The 15,111-nt window shown below is 30.5% G+C and overlaps 1 protein-coding gene across 1 annotated transcript; it reads left to right on the forward strand.

Moving 5' to 3' along the window:
* Nucleotides 1-9,613: 9,613 nt before the first annotated feature.
* LOC145562656 (plant intracellular Ras-group-related LRR protein 4-like) lies at nt 9,614-13,137 on the forward strand. The gene is made up of 4 exons (XM_081623014.1): nt 9,614-10,952; nt 11,220-12,136; nt 12,254-12,443; nt 12,827-13,137. The coding sequence occupies exons 1-3, from the start codon at nt 10,337-10,339 to the stop codon at nt 12,398-12,400; spliced, it is 1,680 nt and encodes a 559-aa protein (XP_081479140.1). The 5' UTR covers nt 9,614-10,336; the 3' UTR covers nt 12,401-12,443; nt 12,827-13,137.
* The last annotated feature ends 1,974 nt before the right edge of the window (nt 13,138-15,111 follow it).

Below are 15,111 nucleotides of genomic sequence, written 5' to 3' on the forward strand. Positions count from 1 at the left end.
GAGAAAATCTAACCTCCATTGTTTTCTTTGACCTTCAACTTTCTCTCTCCTCCATTTTTTTTCTTTCCTCTTTGATAAAGCCAAATGATTGAATCTGAAACTCATAGATTTAGAAAGAAAGAAGTATACCCATCAAAACACAAATTAGTAACTCAAAAATTTATATAAAGAAGAAGAAAACTTTAAAGATTGAAGGGAAATAAGGTAAAGAGGAGAGAGAATATGTTAAATTGAGAAGAAAACTGAAGAGAGAGAAAAATAATAGAGCTAAGGAAGAAGAAGAAAGAGAATTAAGATATAAGGAAGAAAAAAAAACCGTATGTTCATTTTAACGTAATATATGTTCACATTTAATGATGTAGCAGCTAGCTTGGCTGCACTAGAATGCAGCCAAGAATTTGTAGCTTATTGGTGTGTTGTGCTGATTTTTCTGCTAGCAAAACTGTACGCACCATTACATAATAAATGGTGAAAATGCTAAGTGTAATAATGTGGATGAATCCAATTGTTTGTTTGTTACTTAAGTTTGGTGAAAATTCTAGGCAAAAAAGGCACCAAAATATAATGACATGACGAAAGGTTATGGACTTATGGTGTCCTTTTTTGAGGAATGACAACATTTATAGAATTATAGTTGAGATATTTGAGTTTAGTACGTAATAAGTTCTGTCCATGAGGTTTCAAATGAAAGAAATGGCCGACTATCTAATGGTAATAAATTTTTGTTTAACTCTTAAGAAAGAAATCTCATGTCTTTGTTTATTACTATGTATAATGGATTAATGGATCACTATTTACAAGCAATATCATGGACATTGACACAAGTATTCTCTTGCAAAAATATAATGTAACTTTATTGTCTTGATCATTGTATACGTACTATCGCGTAACAAATTTACAAATGTGGGTATACTTTTTTTTTTTCCCCCTCTAGTCCCTCTTCCGTAGCGTTTGTAAATTACAGAGTATACACTATGTTACACTACCAATTTCACAATTTATCATTTACAATTAATTTAAGATTACATTGCTAATTAGGTCTTGTAATTTATAGGCCTGCCTTCTTATCTCTCTTTTCAATAATTTTCATGATTATAATTAAAAGTAGAAAATAGCCATTTTTTCAAAATCGGATAAGATTTTGTGAAGAGCAAGGGTCTTTACTCCATCATTTATGCTGCCTAAAATCAAGCAATATCAACCGAGGAATAAGATGAATAGATAAGAGCACAAACTTAAGACTTATCTGATTTTAATAAAACATGTAGGAGTAATTAATCTAATTTCGTGGTCAATTACTTGCATTTATCTTGAGTTATAGAATAATTAGTCTCCATCGCCTATCTACTTGCATACGTTGCACATATATTAATCCATCTTCAAACAAATATACAATCCGTACAATAAACACAATTAGTTGCGTCATTATCTTTGATTATAGATGAAATTTATTAAGTTTGATTTCAATGAAGATTAGAGACGGATTCATTATCAAATGAGAAAACCTAGATAAGATCACTTGATCATTTTTTCAATGTTTATAGTGTGTGAAAGAAAGGTCATCTATGACTATAAATATAATTCAAAGGATATAATACATCTTAGGTAGCGTATAATTCAATGCATTTGGTGTCAATCTCTTTCAATACGTATACAAGTATATATTATGTATTTAATCGTACTCGTAACTCGTGGTGTATATATTTGGCTAAATATTGCATGGCGCAAACATGACGCGCCTAGTATTTATTTCATCATGTACGGAGTATACTTTACTCTATCTCCTTTCAATATAAATCTTAATGACTCATTTAATTCAAAGTTTAAGCTTATGTAAAGTGTAATGTGTCGTCATAAGATATTCTTGATTTTTTTTCCTTTTTTTTTTAATACTTGTATACATTAGATGTTTATTGAATATGTGGTGTGTTAGAAAGATGACAAATTACACTCCCTTGGTTTTCTTTCATTTTTAATTAGTTTCACTTTTTTTTGCACAATTTCAAACCTAAAACCAATAAGTATGCATTTTGAAATAGTTGCATTTTGAAATCACGGTAACTATAATTCCCTTATTTTAAGCTTACCAGGAAAAATAAGTTCTAATAAGGGTTACGTACCTAAGTTTAAATAATAACTAAAATAAGCTTTAATAAGTTTATAAATTCCAATAAGTAAAAACTAAGGGTCTGATCACTCCAGCTTAATTTCAATTCAGTTCAGTTCAGTTCAGTTCCTAATTTTCTTCTCTCATAAAATATTCATTTCGGCTCTATTCATTTCATTTCAGTTCAATTCAACTCAGATCATTAAATGTAAACAGACCCTAAGTGAATAGAACACACCCTTATATGGATTCAACAAAATCATGTGTACATTTGTTATACTATAGAACAAGTGATTACAAATAGCTAGATATCAAACCAAAAAAAACACATCAAATTACAAAAATAACCAAAAAAATAAAATAAATTATCATAGATAAATATATACTCTTAAGTTCTAAAGGGCTGTCATTAAAGTATAATCCACATTTTTTATATTTATATAGTACATTAACTATCAATAATTCAATACTTTAATTTTAATCTATAAGTTGCATTGGTTTATTAATTTTGTAGAAAAATACACTATTACGTGAGCAATATATATATGACGAACAACTTTCCATGATAAGGAAGTTTCCAAGTGTTGACGCAAAAAGTGGTATAGTATGTGTGAATGTGTGTGTTATGTTGATAATTGAGATATGAAATTATTATGAGAATCGTAGTCGTAATTATTTAAAGGCAGTGCACGTGAGGGTGCATGGGGTGAGATGCACCAGAATAATAATACTCCCTAAGAGATGATGAGTAACGGTTATTCGGGTGGGTGTAGTGTTGCCAGCTCTTTTACACTTGGATTTCCTCATCTCTTCTCACTCTTCCTGTCCTTCTTCCTCCAACCTTACATCTGGCCCCTCTCTATACCTGCCATCTGCACGTATTACGTTTTTTTTCCGAAATTAATAGTCGCATAAGCTCGTACTAATAATGGTAAAGGATCATCTCGACCAAATGGTTAAACTAATGATCGAGCTCCAACAACGTGTTTTATACTCTATCATGTCCTCTCATGTGAAAAGGATAGATGAAATTTGAACCCATGACCTCTGTGTTACGTTGGCTCTAAAACCATGTTAAAGAACCACCTCAACCAAAAGGTTAATCTGGTGGTTGAAATCCAAGAATATGTTTTATAACTATCACTGTACAACTCATTTGATTTTATGTATACTTTTGATATACCGTAATTACATGGAGTAAAGCGTACAATAGTATTTTTAAAACGTTTAGTACGTGGTATATATGATTTAAAATTAATTAATATTTTTTAAATTAGCGAAAAAGGTCGAAGTTTGATTAGTTGATTATGATACGACTGACATGTCTCGCATAAACTCCAGTAGTGATAGGCTGATAGCAATGTAGCCTATGTTGTCATTACAATAACAAGTAGTCATCTTAATTTTATTTTATTTTTGTTTTTACCTAGTAATAGTTTTCATCGTTTACATTTGGGAGGTTGTGTGATTATTTTGCTAATATTCAATGATCATAACAGATAATATAGGTTTGACCTTGTTGTACTTGTGATAATTTTGCTAAAAGTCAATGATCATAACAGATAATATAAGTTTGACCTTGTTGAACTTATTATACCGTCATAAAATGTGGTATATGCGGATGTTCGGTCAAATAGATAGTAATATTTTGGGGACGTATATCCAAATACTAAACTAGAATTATACAAACATCAACGTATTTTAGGACTCTTTATGCACTATCGTTAGATCGTATTAAAAACAACAAATATGTCAATTAAGACCGATTCTATCGTTGCACGTTGTAAATGGTAGAAGTAGAACAACCCTTACTATTAATTATTAAATGATCATAAGATCAGATATTGAAGATATATATTTACATGTCATGCTTGCTATTTGTCAAAATCCTTAACAAGATTCTGGACCAAGTCAAGTTATGAATAAAAAAGGATTAGTTTATCTAGTTTTATTCAAATCGTGCAAATCTAACCCCTTGCGTATAAACATTTGCATTTAATTAAGTTGTCGATAGAAGACTCCGTAGCAAAGTAGCAATACTATTTAACTTGGTAACATAAAAGAAATATACATATTCATATGCAAATACATGGGTGAATTGAATCCACTTGTACTTTTAAATTCACCAAAGATAGAGGTCTTGTACTTAAAGTCGTCGCTAGAGAGATTAGTGTAAATCATTATATACATGGTACTATCTTCCTTAAATGTTATGTGCAACTTAGGGGTATTATTTGTAAGATATATAATATTCCAAAGTTGCACATAACATTTAACGGAGGTAGTATAAATAATTAAAGAGAATCAAAGTGGATTACGTAAATAGTGTGAAACTCAAACATTGCGTGCACTTATCTACATTGGGGTTCGATTTCCAATAGGGATACTTTGAGGGTGGGAATCACTTGGCCGATGGACCGATCCTACCTCCCCACTTTCAAAGTATTCAACTCGTGTATATTGAACCAAAAAAACCACAAGCTAGGGTTAAGTTAAAGCTATTATTATTTGACATTGTTCTACATGTCACATAAGCTTTTGCAATTTTGTTTGCCTCATCTCCATTTACTATAGATAGAATATATCCATAATAAGATAATAAGTTCATATAAGATTATCGTAATTGGTGATGAACATTTAATTTAAGGATTATATAGTTACCATTACTAAGGGTTTGTTCTCATACGTTAAAATTTAATTCAGTTCAGCTCAGTTCAATTAAGTTCAGTAATTCAGTTCAGCTCCTAATTTCCTTCTCTTATAAAATATTCATTTCAGTTCAGTTTAATTCAGTTTAGTTCAGTTCAATTCAGATCAGTTCAGTTCAGTTCAGTTCAATTCAGATCAGTTCAGTTCAGCTGAGTTCAGTCAATGAGAACATACCCTAATTTACTATACTACTCCCTCCATCCCATAACTTTTGGGATATTGGACTTTTTTCAGTATTCATGTATTAGTTTTGACTATAATTTTTCATTAATATAATTATTATAAAATATATTGTTAAATATGTGTTAATATAAAGTTTTATAATATATTTAAAATAATTTTTATTAGTAAATAAAGGTCATGTTTGGTAAACAGCTTATTTGAGCAAAATTAGCTTATTTGACCAATATTAGCTTATTGACTATTAAATAAGCTAATTCAAGATGTTTGGTGGGAAGCTTATTTGAAGAATTTATTCCACTAAATAAGTTCTTTTTGAAAATCTTACCAAAACTAGCTATCCCACAATTAGCTTATTGGCCATTTCACATACTAAATCACCTTGAAGCTATCAACTCTTTACCAAACACTTTTATACAATCAGCTAGTGTACGTATTAACATGTGTATAATGTTAATGTGTCATACTATGTACTTCGTATATTACAAGATGGATATAGTATACATGTAGAAAGTGATATTGGAAGAGGTAATATTTAGGGCCTTGCCCAAGTAATCCATGCTTCTTCTTATGTTAAAAAAAAATATTGGAACTTTGGAAGAGGTAATCCAGGTGTTGAGGAGAATAAGGATGAGGTGTGGCGGGTCCACGTCGGCTAAACTGATGTGGGTGGGTTAGGGTCCCATTCTTCAGCCCATAATCCTCGTGATTTTTTTTACCCTTTTTTTTTGGATCATGCATTTATTGCTCCACCCCTTTCTTCTACATTTTTCCAGATCTTTCCTTTTCTGCCCCCATGCTCTCTCTCTCTCCTTTTTTTTTTTTTTTTTTTCTTTTTTTTTTTTCCAGAATGAGTGATTCATAATGAACAGTGGATAAGTGGCATGAAATACTAGACATGAACCTTAAATTAGTTCTGTTGTACGAAAAAAAAAGTACTCACATGTATAAGTACACCTAATAAAATGATTAATTAAAATGGCCTTAAGTGATTTTATTTAGGTGGCGATAGATGATTAGTTCTAATGAGTCGTAACAATAGAGATCCAACGACTGAAAAGTGAGAAAACATGAGAGTAAGATGGTTGGTGGAGTATAAATAGACCTTGCTTACACAATTTCACAATGATTGCACCATTTCCTTCTTTTAATTACACAATTACAAATAAAAGGAGATACTTTGTAAAATGTTACGTACTCATAATAAAGAGGCGTTATCTTAAATTTCTCGTTCACTCCATCAAGGAACTTCTACGAGTTCTACCATTTAATCGATCTCAACTAACCTTGACCAGGCCATGGTCTTTTTCTTTGTACTAGTATTAAAGTTATTACGGAATAGTACGTTCAATTCAAATTAGTTGCAGTAGTTTGACTTTTGTATTATTTATATGTACATATTGTGATTGTATAATTTATTTCAATATGTAATGGTTAGATATTAACTTTTCTACTAGTTAAAAAATGAAAACTATGCAACTTTCGTGGAATAAAGGATATACAGTATTAAATTACATGAGAGGGAGTTTGGTCTAAGGAGAATCAAGGAACTTCAAATTATATATGGTAAGCTATGCACATGACATGAGTACATGAGTACCCTTTAGGCTTTAAATGTTTGGATTGTTTAGATTGACTTAACCTTAAAAGTTATTTTCCAAATGCATGCTAAAAAAGAAAAATAAAAAAAAAATGATTTGTGTAAAATGTAAAATAACATTAATTAAATGATAGTCCATTTGCAAACAAAAATACATTAGAAGAAATAAAATATACTTTTCATATAAGGGTTAAAATCATGCCTAGTGATTTTCATTATGATACAATTTTACTAATTTTAGCTAAACTGCTTTTCCAAGTACAACAATAGTATGTGATGCACTGTTTATTAAGGGCGTGTTATGTCTACCTTCTTTCCACTTATTTAGTCCAGATTAGTTCAATTAAATTTAATTAAGTGAAAAAATCACGTGAATAAAATGCACTCTAGATGAATATAACTTGATTTATTAATCTCTTGTTTTTGTACAAATAACACTTTATAAACATTACTAGGTTAAGTCCCGTGCCATGCACGGTCATAATTAAATGTTAGAACAAATAAATAATAAATAGTGGTGTAAATTCAACAATAATTTATCCAAAAAAATTATTTGTAACAAAATAATTTGAATTTTAGTTTAAACCAATTAGGGGTGGCAATTCGGGTCAGCAGATCGAGTTCGAGTCAGATTTCGATTTGATTTTGGGTTATGCTTAGAAACTATAAAAAAAACAGTGTAAAACTTAATATAATTATAAAATATGAAATTTAGGTCAAATTATACTTAAAAACCATCAGTTTTTTTTTTTTTTTTTTTTTTTTTTTTTTTTTTTTTTTTTTAACGTAGAAACCATCAGTTTAAGGTTTTGGTTGAGGCCCAAAAAAATATGTTTATAGTCTATCAAATAATTAGATTTAATTTTTCAATATATGTTATGTACGTTAGTACGAAGCATACTATATAACAAAATGATTTTGTTTTTATAAACATTATGTATAATTTTAAATATTATACAAAGAATATATGCTACCAAAATGAATTTTCTTTTTTAATTAAAATAAAATTTTTTTATCACATGATAAAGGTTGGAGAATTTTTTATATATAAATATGTAAAATTAATTTTTTTTTACTCGTATCCATTGTCAATCATGCATAAATTTGATATTTAATGGTGAATTGAAACTACACGTAGATAGTATTGTGGAGTATAAGAATAATATTGGAAATTTGAAAAGATATTATACTACTTTTCACATTATTTCTGCTTTGTGAACTATATGGTTGATACGGTGTATATATTTACTATGTATACATAAATATTATATGATAAGAATATATCGATATAATAAAATATAATAATTAAATGAGGAAATAATTATATAATAAAACTAAAATATAATATAATAATTAAGGAAATAATGAAATTAGCGGGAAAAAAATGAATGACATTATGCCAAGTGTCATTATAGGTTCGCTTTTAGTATATGTTAATAGATTGTATCGTGTGTATGCTGTTGTATATTTGTATTAATTGTAATGTGTATCTCAATATGTGTAATTCAATTAATTGTAAACGGTAGATCAATTAGTTTCACTTTTAAAAGAAAATTAAACAAAGGAAGTAAATTGTTGTTTGATATCCATTGTTATTAAGTGTAAGGAACAATGAAAATTTGTGAATATACTTGTGACTTATCAAAGAAAAAGAGGAAAAAAAAAAAAAAAAGTTGACGTCAAAAGGAGATTGAGAGATTAAAAATTTTGTTCATTTTCTCTGTTTTTTCGAATTTGTCCTTTTTTTTTCGTAAAAGACTCCTTAAAAATGAGGTTGAGACTTTATTAATTAATTATTATTTTTTTTTTTAAAAAAAACAAAGGGAAAAAAGTGGTCTTGAAATTTGACGCTTTAAGAAAACCAGTGGCGGCTCGCAAATGTGTAATGTGTTGATGAATGAGACAGCGGCAGAGGAACGTTCACGATTGCGAGTGAGTGAGGGTATTAACGTAATTTACACAACTTATCCTTATAAATAATACGACGAAAAATACCACCATAAAAGAGCTGTATCTTGTTATGAGAGCCATAAAATAAATTTCTCTTATAAACTTTCATCATTACTTTCTTTTTCATCTACTCGTAGTATAATATCAATTCCATTAATACTCTTTATTTTTTTTTTCAATAATTGTTATTGCTTGTCCAAGGTGCTTAAGACAAATCACAAATATCTTTTCATAATTTATAATGGGAAACAACACTAATACACGTTTATAATTTATTTTTTCATATACATGAATAAAAGTTATGTACCGATCCGTTTTTAAAGTATAATGCTACTATTGTATAATTTTTTTGCATTATTATACACTTAGGGGTTGTTCTAATATTACTAAACTGAATTGTTTGGAGCTGAACTGAACTGAAATGAATATTTTATGAGTGAAGAATATTAGAAACTGAACTGAACTAATTGGAGCTGAACTGAAGTTAAATTAAAAACAGAAGAGAAAAGACCCATAGTGAATTTATTAATTTCTTTGTTTTTTTTTTAAAAAAACGCATAATAAACAAATGCTATCATATTCATGTGGAATATATCAATATATGTTATTAGATCAACCATTTATTATTTGTATTAATAAATTTTAAAAATATTAATAATCTAAATTACATATTGGTAAACATATTTGGTCAAAGTTTTGCCCTAGAAAAAAAAGGAGTACATGATAAACTTTACTTTTTTTTTTTTTTTTTTTTTTTTTTTTTTTTTTGGTGCAAAACTTAACTCATTTTTTAAGATGCAACACTTTCATTTTTGCCCTACTTATAAATTTGAAATATATATACATGAGGAAATACATTTTTTTTAGACACCAAAATTCTATATTTTTTAACTTGTTGATAATCAAAGATAAAAAAAATAGCCGAATTTATACATTGACAAATAATACTTGCATAAAAACAATGTCAATTTACATTTAGATAGATATTCAGTGTAACGCTGTAACAAGAACAAAATTACGAGTATTTTATGTACAATTTTTTTTTTGTAAAGAATAAATCTATGGAATAATGATAAATTTATGGATAAAATTTGTAAAGTGTGACACCTAAAAACCTTTTCTTAAAACACAGATACTTAAATAAGCAATTCTATTATTCTTATCAATAAAACAAAAATAAAAATTCAATAATTCATTTTATCTGCGAAAATTATAAATTAGCACAAAGCCCTCAATCCAACTGCTGTAATTTGAACTGAAATTCAGTTCTTCTTCTTCGTCTCACATTCTCTCTCCTCATCTTCTTCTTCTTCCTCTCTCTCTGAAATTTCATTCCATTTTCAGTTTCTTCGAATTTCGAGCTAAAATAATAATTATTATTATAATTATACCAAACAACGAGAATAATTAATCTAATCTCGTTTTAAAATCCCGATTTGTCGGTTTCTTATCTCGATTTTTTTTTTGGTTATCATCTTCTGCAACTTCTTTCTTTCTTTCCAATTTTATCTTCTCTCTTCCTCCCATAAATTTCTGCATTTTTCTGGATTCTATATTTGATTTCATAATCTGGGTTTTGATTTTTGTTTTCTTCAAATAGTAAACCAAACAAACCCACTTACTCTATGAAAATTTACCAATATAGATTCTAACAGCTAGCGGCTTTAATGGAAGAATAGCTTCTTCTTTCCATTTCTAGAAACTTCCAGAAAAAAAATTCATCTGGGTTTGTTTTTTAGTTTATTTGTTGATTTTCTTGTAATTTTCGATCTGGGTATTACTTAGTTTTAATGGATAATTTCTCAACAACGGCGGCGAAGACGGTGGATGGGGTGGTGGGGGAAATTATGAAGATGCATAAATCTCTACCCACTCGTCCAGACATTGAAGAAGTTGAAGCTGCGAAAACTCTAATCAGAAACATTGAAAGAGAAGATCAGTTGAAATTGGAAGCCATTGCTAAGCAAACTAAAGGTAGAGCAGTACCAGAGGAGCTGTTCTTTCTGTACCAAGAGATGCAGAAAGCTTTAGTTCAGTTTCAGAGCAAAGAACAGAAGAGGGATGCTGTGAAATTGCTTGATCTTGAGAATGCACACAATGTGTTCGACGAAATGATTCAAAGAGTTTCTCAGTGTATTTCACCTTCTGCTGATTCTGGGCAATCATCTTCTTCGGCGCAGAAGAAGGATTTGAGTGTTGGGCCAACTGGGCCTGTGTTAAAGTCAAGGGATTTGGATTCTTCAGTTGCTTCTACAAGTTTTTATAATTTGGAGAAGAAGGCGCCTGTTAAGAGTGAGCTGTTTACTAAAGATGATAGTTATGTTAAGAAATCTAAAGCTGCTACTGCTACTGCTACTTTCCATGTTGATGGGTTTGATTCTACTCTCAAGATATCCAATTATTCAGGTAAAAATAAAGTTTCCTTTTTTGTCATTAATTATAGTCTTTATTGTTGTTTTTTGAGTGGACAATGATATATTTGCTGACTTTGAGGGGTTAGACAATTGTTTTTATTGAATTTTATTGGTGGGATTTCATGGTAAAGTGTAAATTTTTTGATTTGAATGAAATTGATGATTGTTGTTGTTTGGGGATTGGTTTTTCTGACTTTTGAGGTTGTCTGGATTTGCGCATTTATCAAGAATTTTTCTGTTTTGTTTTTGCTGTTTGTAGCTCAAGATGCTGCTGAGAAATTGAGTTTGATTAAACTAGCTAGCTTGATTGAAGTGTCTGCAAAGAAGGGTACTAAAGAGCTAATTCTCCAAAACAAGTTGTCTGATCAAGTTGAATGGTTGCCTGATTCCATTAAGAAGCTATCAGGTTTAATCACTCTTGATTTGTCAGAAAATAGGATTGTGGATTTACCTGATACTATTGGAGGGCTTTCCTCGCTGTCAAAATTGGATTTGCATTCAAACAGGATTACTGAGCTCCCAGATGCAATTGGGGATCTCTTGAATCTTGTTTGTCTGGATGTCCGAGGAAATTACTTGGTTAAACTCCCTCCAAGTGTTGGTCGGTTGATCCGTCTCGAGGAGCTTGATGTGAGTTCAAATAAGTTACACTCGCTCCCTGATACTGTCGGGTCTTTGGTTAGTCTTAAGAAGCTGAATGTGGAAACTAATAATCTCGATGAACTTCCTCATACAATTGGTCTATGCTCTTCTCTTGAGGAGCTTCGACTGGACTATAACCGGCTTAGAGCCCTCCCTGAAGCTGTAGGAAAGATTGAGTCCTTGCAGGTTCTTTCTGTCCGGTACAATAACATTAGACAGCTGCCTACCACAATGTCATCTCTAGCAAAGCTTAGGGAGCTCGACGTGAGCTTTAATGAACTTGAAGCTGTGCCTGAGAGCTTGTGTTTTGCTACCTCACTTGTCAAGCTGGTTGTCAGTAACAACTTTGCAGATCTGCGTTCTCTTCCGAGGTCAATTGGGAACCTTGAGATGCTTGAAGTGTTAGATATGAGTAACAACCAGATCCGTGTTCTGCCTGAATCATTCAGGTTGTTATCACGATTAAGAGTGTTTCATTCGGATCAAAATCCTCTGGAAGTGCCTCCGAGACATATTGCTGAGAAGGGTGCACAGGTGTGTGCAAATATCTCCCCTGCTCCCTCCCTTAATTTGTGCTGGATAGTGTGATCAGTTGTGTTTTACTTTTACAGTAGCTAATCAGTACTAATTATAATATGTTATGCTATTTAGGCTGTTGTTCAATATATGGCCGATCTTGTAGCAAATAAGGATGTCAAGCAACAACCCACAAAGCAGAAAAAGTCTTGGGCACAGATATGCTTCTTTTCACGGTCAAACAAAAGGAAGCGCGGTGGTGCAGATTATGTCAAGACATGATTCATCTAGACTGAAAAGAAAACCAACCTCATAATTCTGCTAGGTATGCAAATTCATCACCTTTTACTACTACGTCAATATATTATTATCATCTGCTAAGGGTAAAAACACCGAGCTCAAAGCCTTAAGGATCCAACTGTCACTGATTATGCAGTCCAATTTCGTAGAGTTAGGATTAATTATTGCATAGTAATAATACTACGTACACGATTACTAGGGATTATTTTCCACCAATTGTCCTTGCATATGCTACGAATAATTAAATGTAATCTATCCTAGAGGGGGGCGAAAAACGGATTCTGTGGTGCACTTTCGGAGATGCACGAACAGGCCGACAGTTAAGGGGTATGAAGGGGTGATGTTATGTTAATTGACAATGATGTATATGAAGCAAAGCTCATGTGCCTTTGCCTTGGTCATGGACAGGGAAGCTGAGCTGTTTGTTGAGTCACATGGAAGGAAGTTGAGGCTCTTCTTCTTATTTACCAACATTCAACAATGAATTCAATCCTTTCACAGCCTTGACTAAGCTGTTGTAAACGTGCCTTTGTCTCTCTCATTGTAGATTTTTTTTTTTTTAATAATTATTTTATTTATTATGTCATAATTCAATTGTATTTCTGGAGATGGAGATATACGAGATTGTAAAGCTTTTAATTTTTTTTAAAAAAACCCAGAAAAGTATGAGTAGTTGTAATTAAAAGTTTCACGTTTATTGTTGTTGAAATGAAAGTGTATCTCTGTTCACGTTTCTTCAGTGTGCTGGCAAGTTTTTGTTGTTGATTTATTCAGATATATACTGGTTTTCTGACTTTGGAAATTGAATGTTGGATCTGATTATCATGAAGTATTATTTTAGATGCTTGAAAATATAATGGTTAAATATCATTAAAAACAGATTCTAGTTGTAATCAAGATACTTTACGTGTTGTCATGTAAGAGGGCAGGAAATACAGTTGCACACCTTGTACTCTTGTAGCTAGGTGGATTTTGTTGGATTGGAAATCAGTTTGATTTTATATAATTGTGCATCTAATTTCTCCCTAAAAATAACTAAATCTAATGATTGAAATATACATGGGTTTTGGTTTAGGTACCCCATAGAATAGATCCTAAGACAAGGGTCTTAATTTGGGAACCATGAAAGGGATAGTTTGTTTCTAGTAATGTGATTTATCTTCAGCTTTATTAGTCGTTGAAAAATTGAAATACTACCCCTTAATTATTATTGACTTTTCTATACCTTAATTATTATTGAATTTTCAATACCTTAAATTGTTGACAAGAAAAAATGATCAATACTACGTGCAAAATCTTGTATGTTCAGTTGTTTTCTCATTTTGTGTTGGCCTATTTAGTTCATTTTTCTTTTGGGTTGTCTTCAAATCGAAAAACAACACAAAATTCAAACTTAAAACTTTTTTTATTTTTTTTGGTGTTTAATCTAGTTTATGCTTCTCAAAGATCGAAACCTTTGTGGTTAATTTTCGAGTTTTAATCTGTTTTGCAAAGGTAGTTTTCGAACTGAATGGTTCTTCCAAAATGACGGTAGAAGATGATGTAGTTTGATGTCTATTTTCAAATTGCTGAATCTGCAAGAAAAAATAAACAGTTTTTTCAACATGAAAACTTGAGTATAAGAATATTATTAACAGTGGGTGAAGTTTGCTGATTTAAGAGACTTTATGTACCACTAAGGAGAATATTTCTCAATGTGATTTACGTAGAGAATCTTCTTGGTTCAATCAAGGTCTTAATTAATGATGAATCTACACCAATGGATTTCAGGACCCGTCTAAATTAAAGTATTTAATTTGAGTAATTTCCCATCTTACCCTTACCATGGGTAAAAGAAAACTAGGCTATCCCTTGGGTAGAGGAAGCATCCTTCAAAAGACCATAGTATTTGTGAGTATTCTTGGTTTCTAAACAACAAATTAAAAAGTGTACAAATCTCCCTTTATTATCTTAAATTATGTAAAACATAACCTCGAGGGAAGTCTCATAAGATTTTAGGTCACGTGACAAGAAAAATGAATGAAAACGAAAACTAATTACAAAATGAGTAATGTTTCAAGTTAATTTGAAACTTTCTTAGATGTAAAGGGTTGCCATTTTCCGTCAAAAAATGTTACATTTACTACTGTGTATGAAAGTGCGTCTCAAATTGAAGGTACAATATAAAAAAATTGCATAGAAATAATTAATTCTTTATGCAAGTATATATGGCTACATTATATAATAACCATGAGTCCATAACGGTCTTTTTTCTTTTAAATTTATCATCATAAACAAACAAAATTCAGACTATGAATAATATTAATTCGAAAAAAAATATAATCCTCTGTAAAAATATGCCCTAATATTTAGAGACGGAAAAATAACAAATATATCAATGATTAATAGTGTTATTGTCCAATGAAATATCCATTTGATGGTTGTAATTAAACTTAAAACAAAATAAGAAAAGAGGAAGCATGTGGGGATGCCCAACATGTGTGGGATTGTCTACATTGATAGGGAGTGCACTAATAATGACATAAATATTGCTCCCTGGCCATCCCTCTCAAGTAGAGTATATTTTTTAGAATTATTACTGTAAATTTTTTTGTCTTTTTTGTACTTTATTTATTTGGAGGAATTATTATTGGTACTTAATTTATTTTAAAGATATTATTTTTGGTAAGATAAAGCTTATATAAAGTGGCTTT

The sequence above is a fragment of the Chenopodium album genome, chromosome 1 (genome assembly GCF_948465745.1).
Source record: "Chenopodium album chromosome 1, dcCheAlbu1.1, whole genome shotgun sequence".
NCBI classification, from domain to species: domain Eukaryota; kingdom Viridiplantae; phylum Streptophyta; class Magnoliopsida; order Caryophyllales; family Amaranthaceae; genus Chenopodium; species Chenopodium album.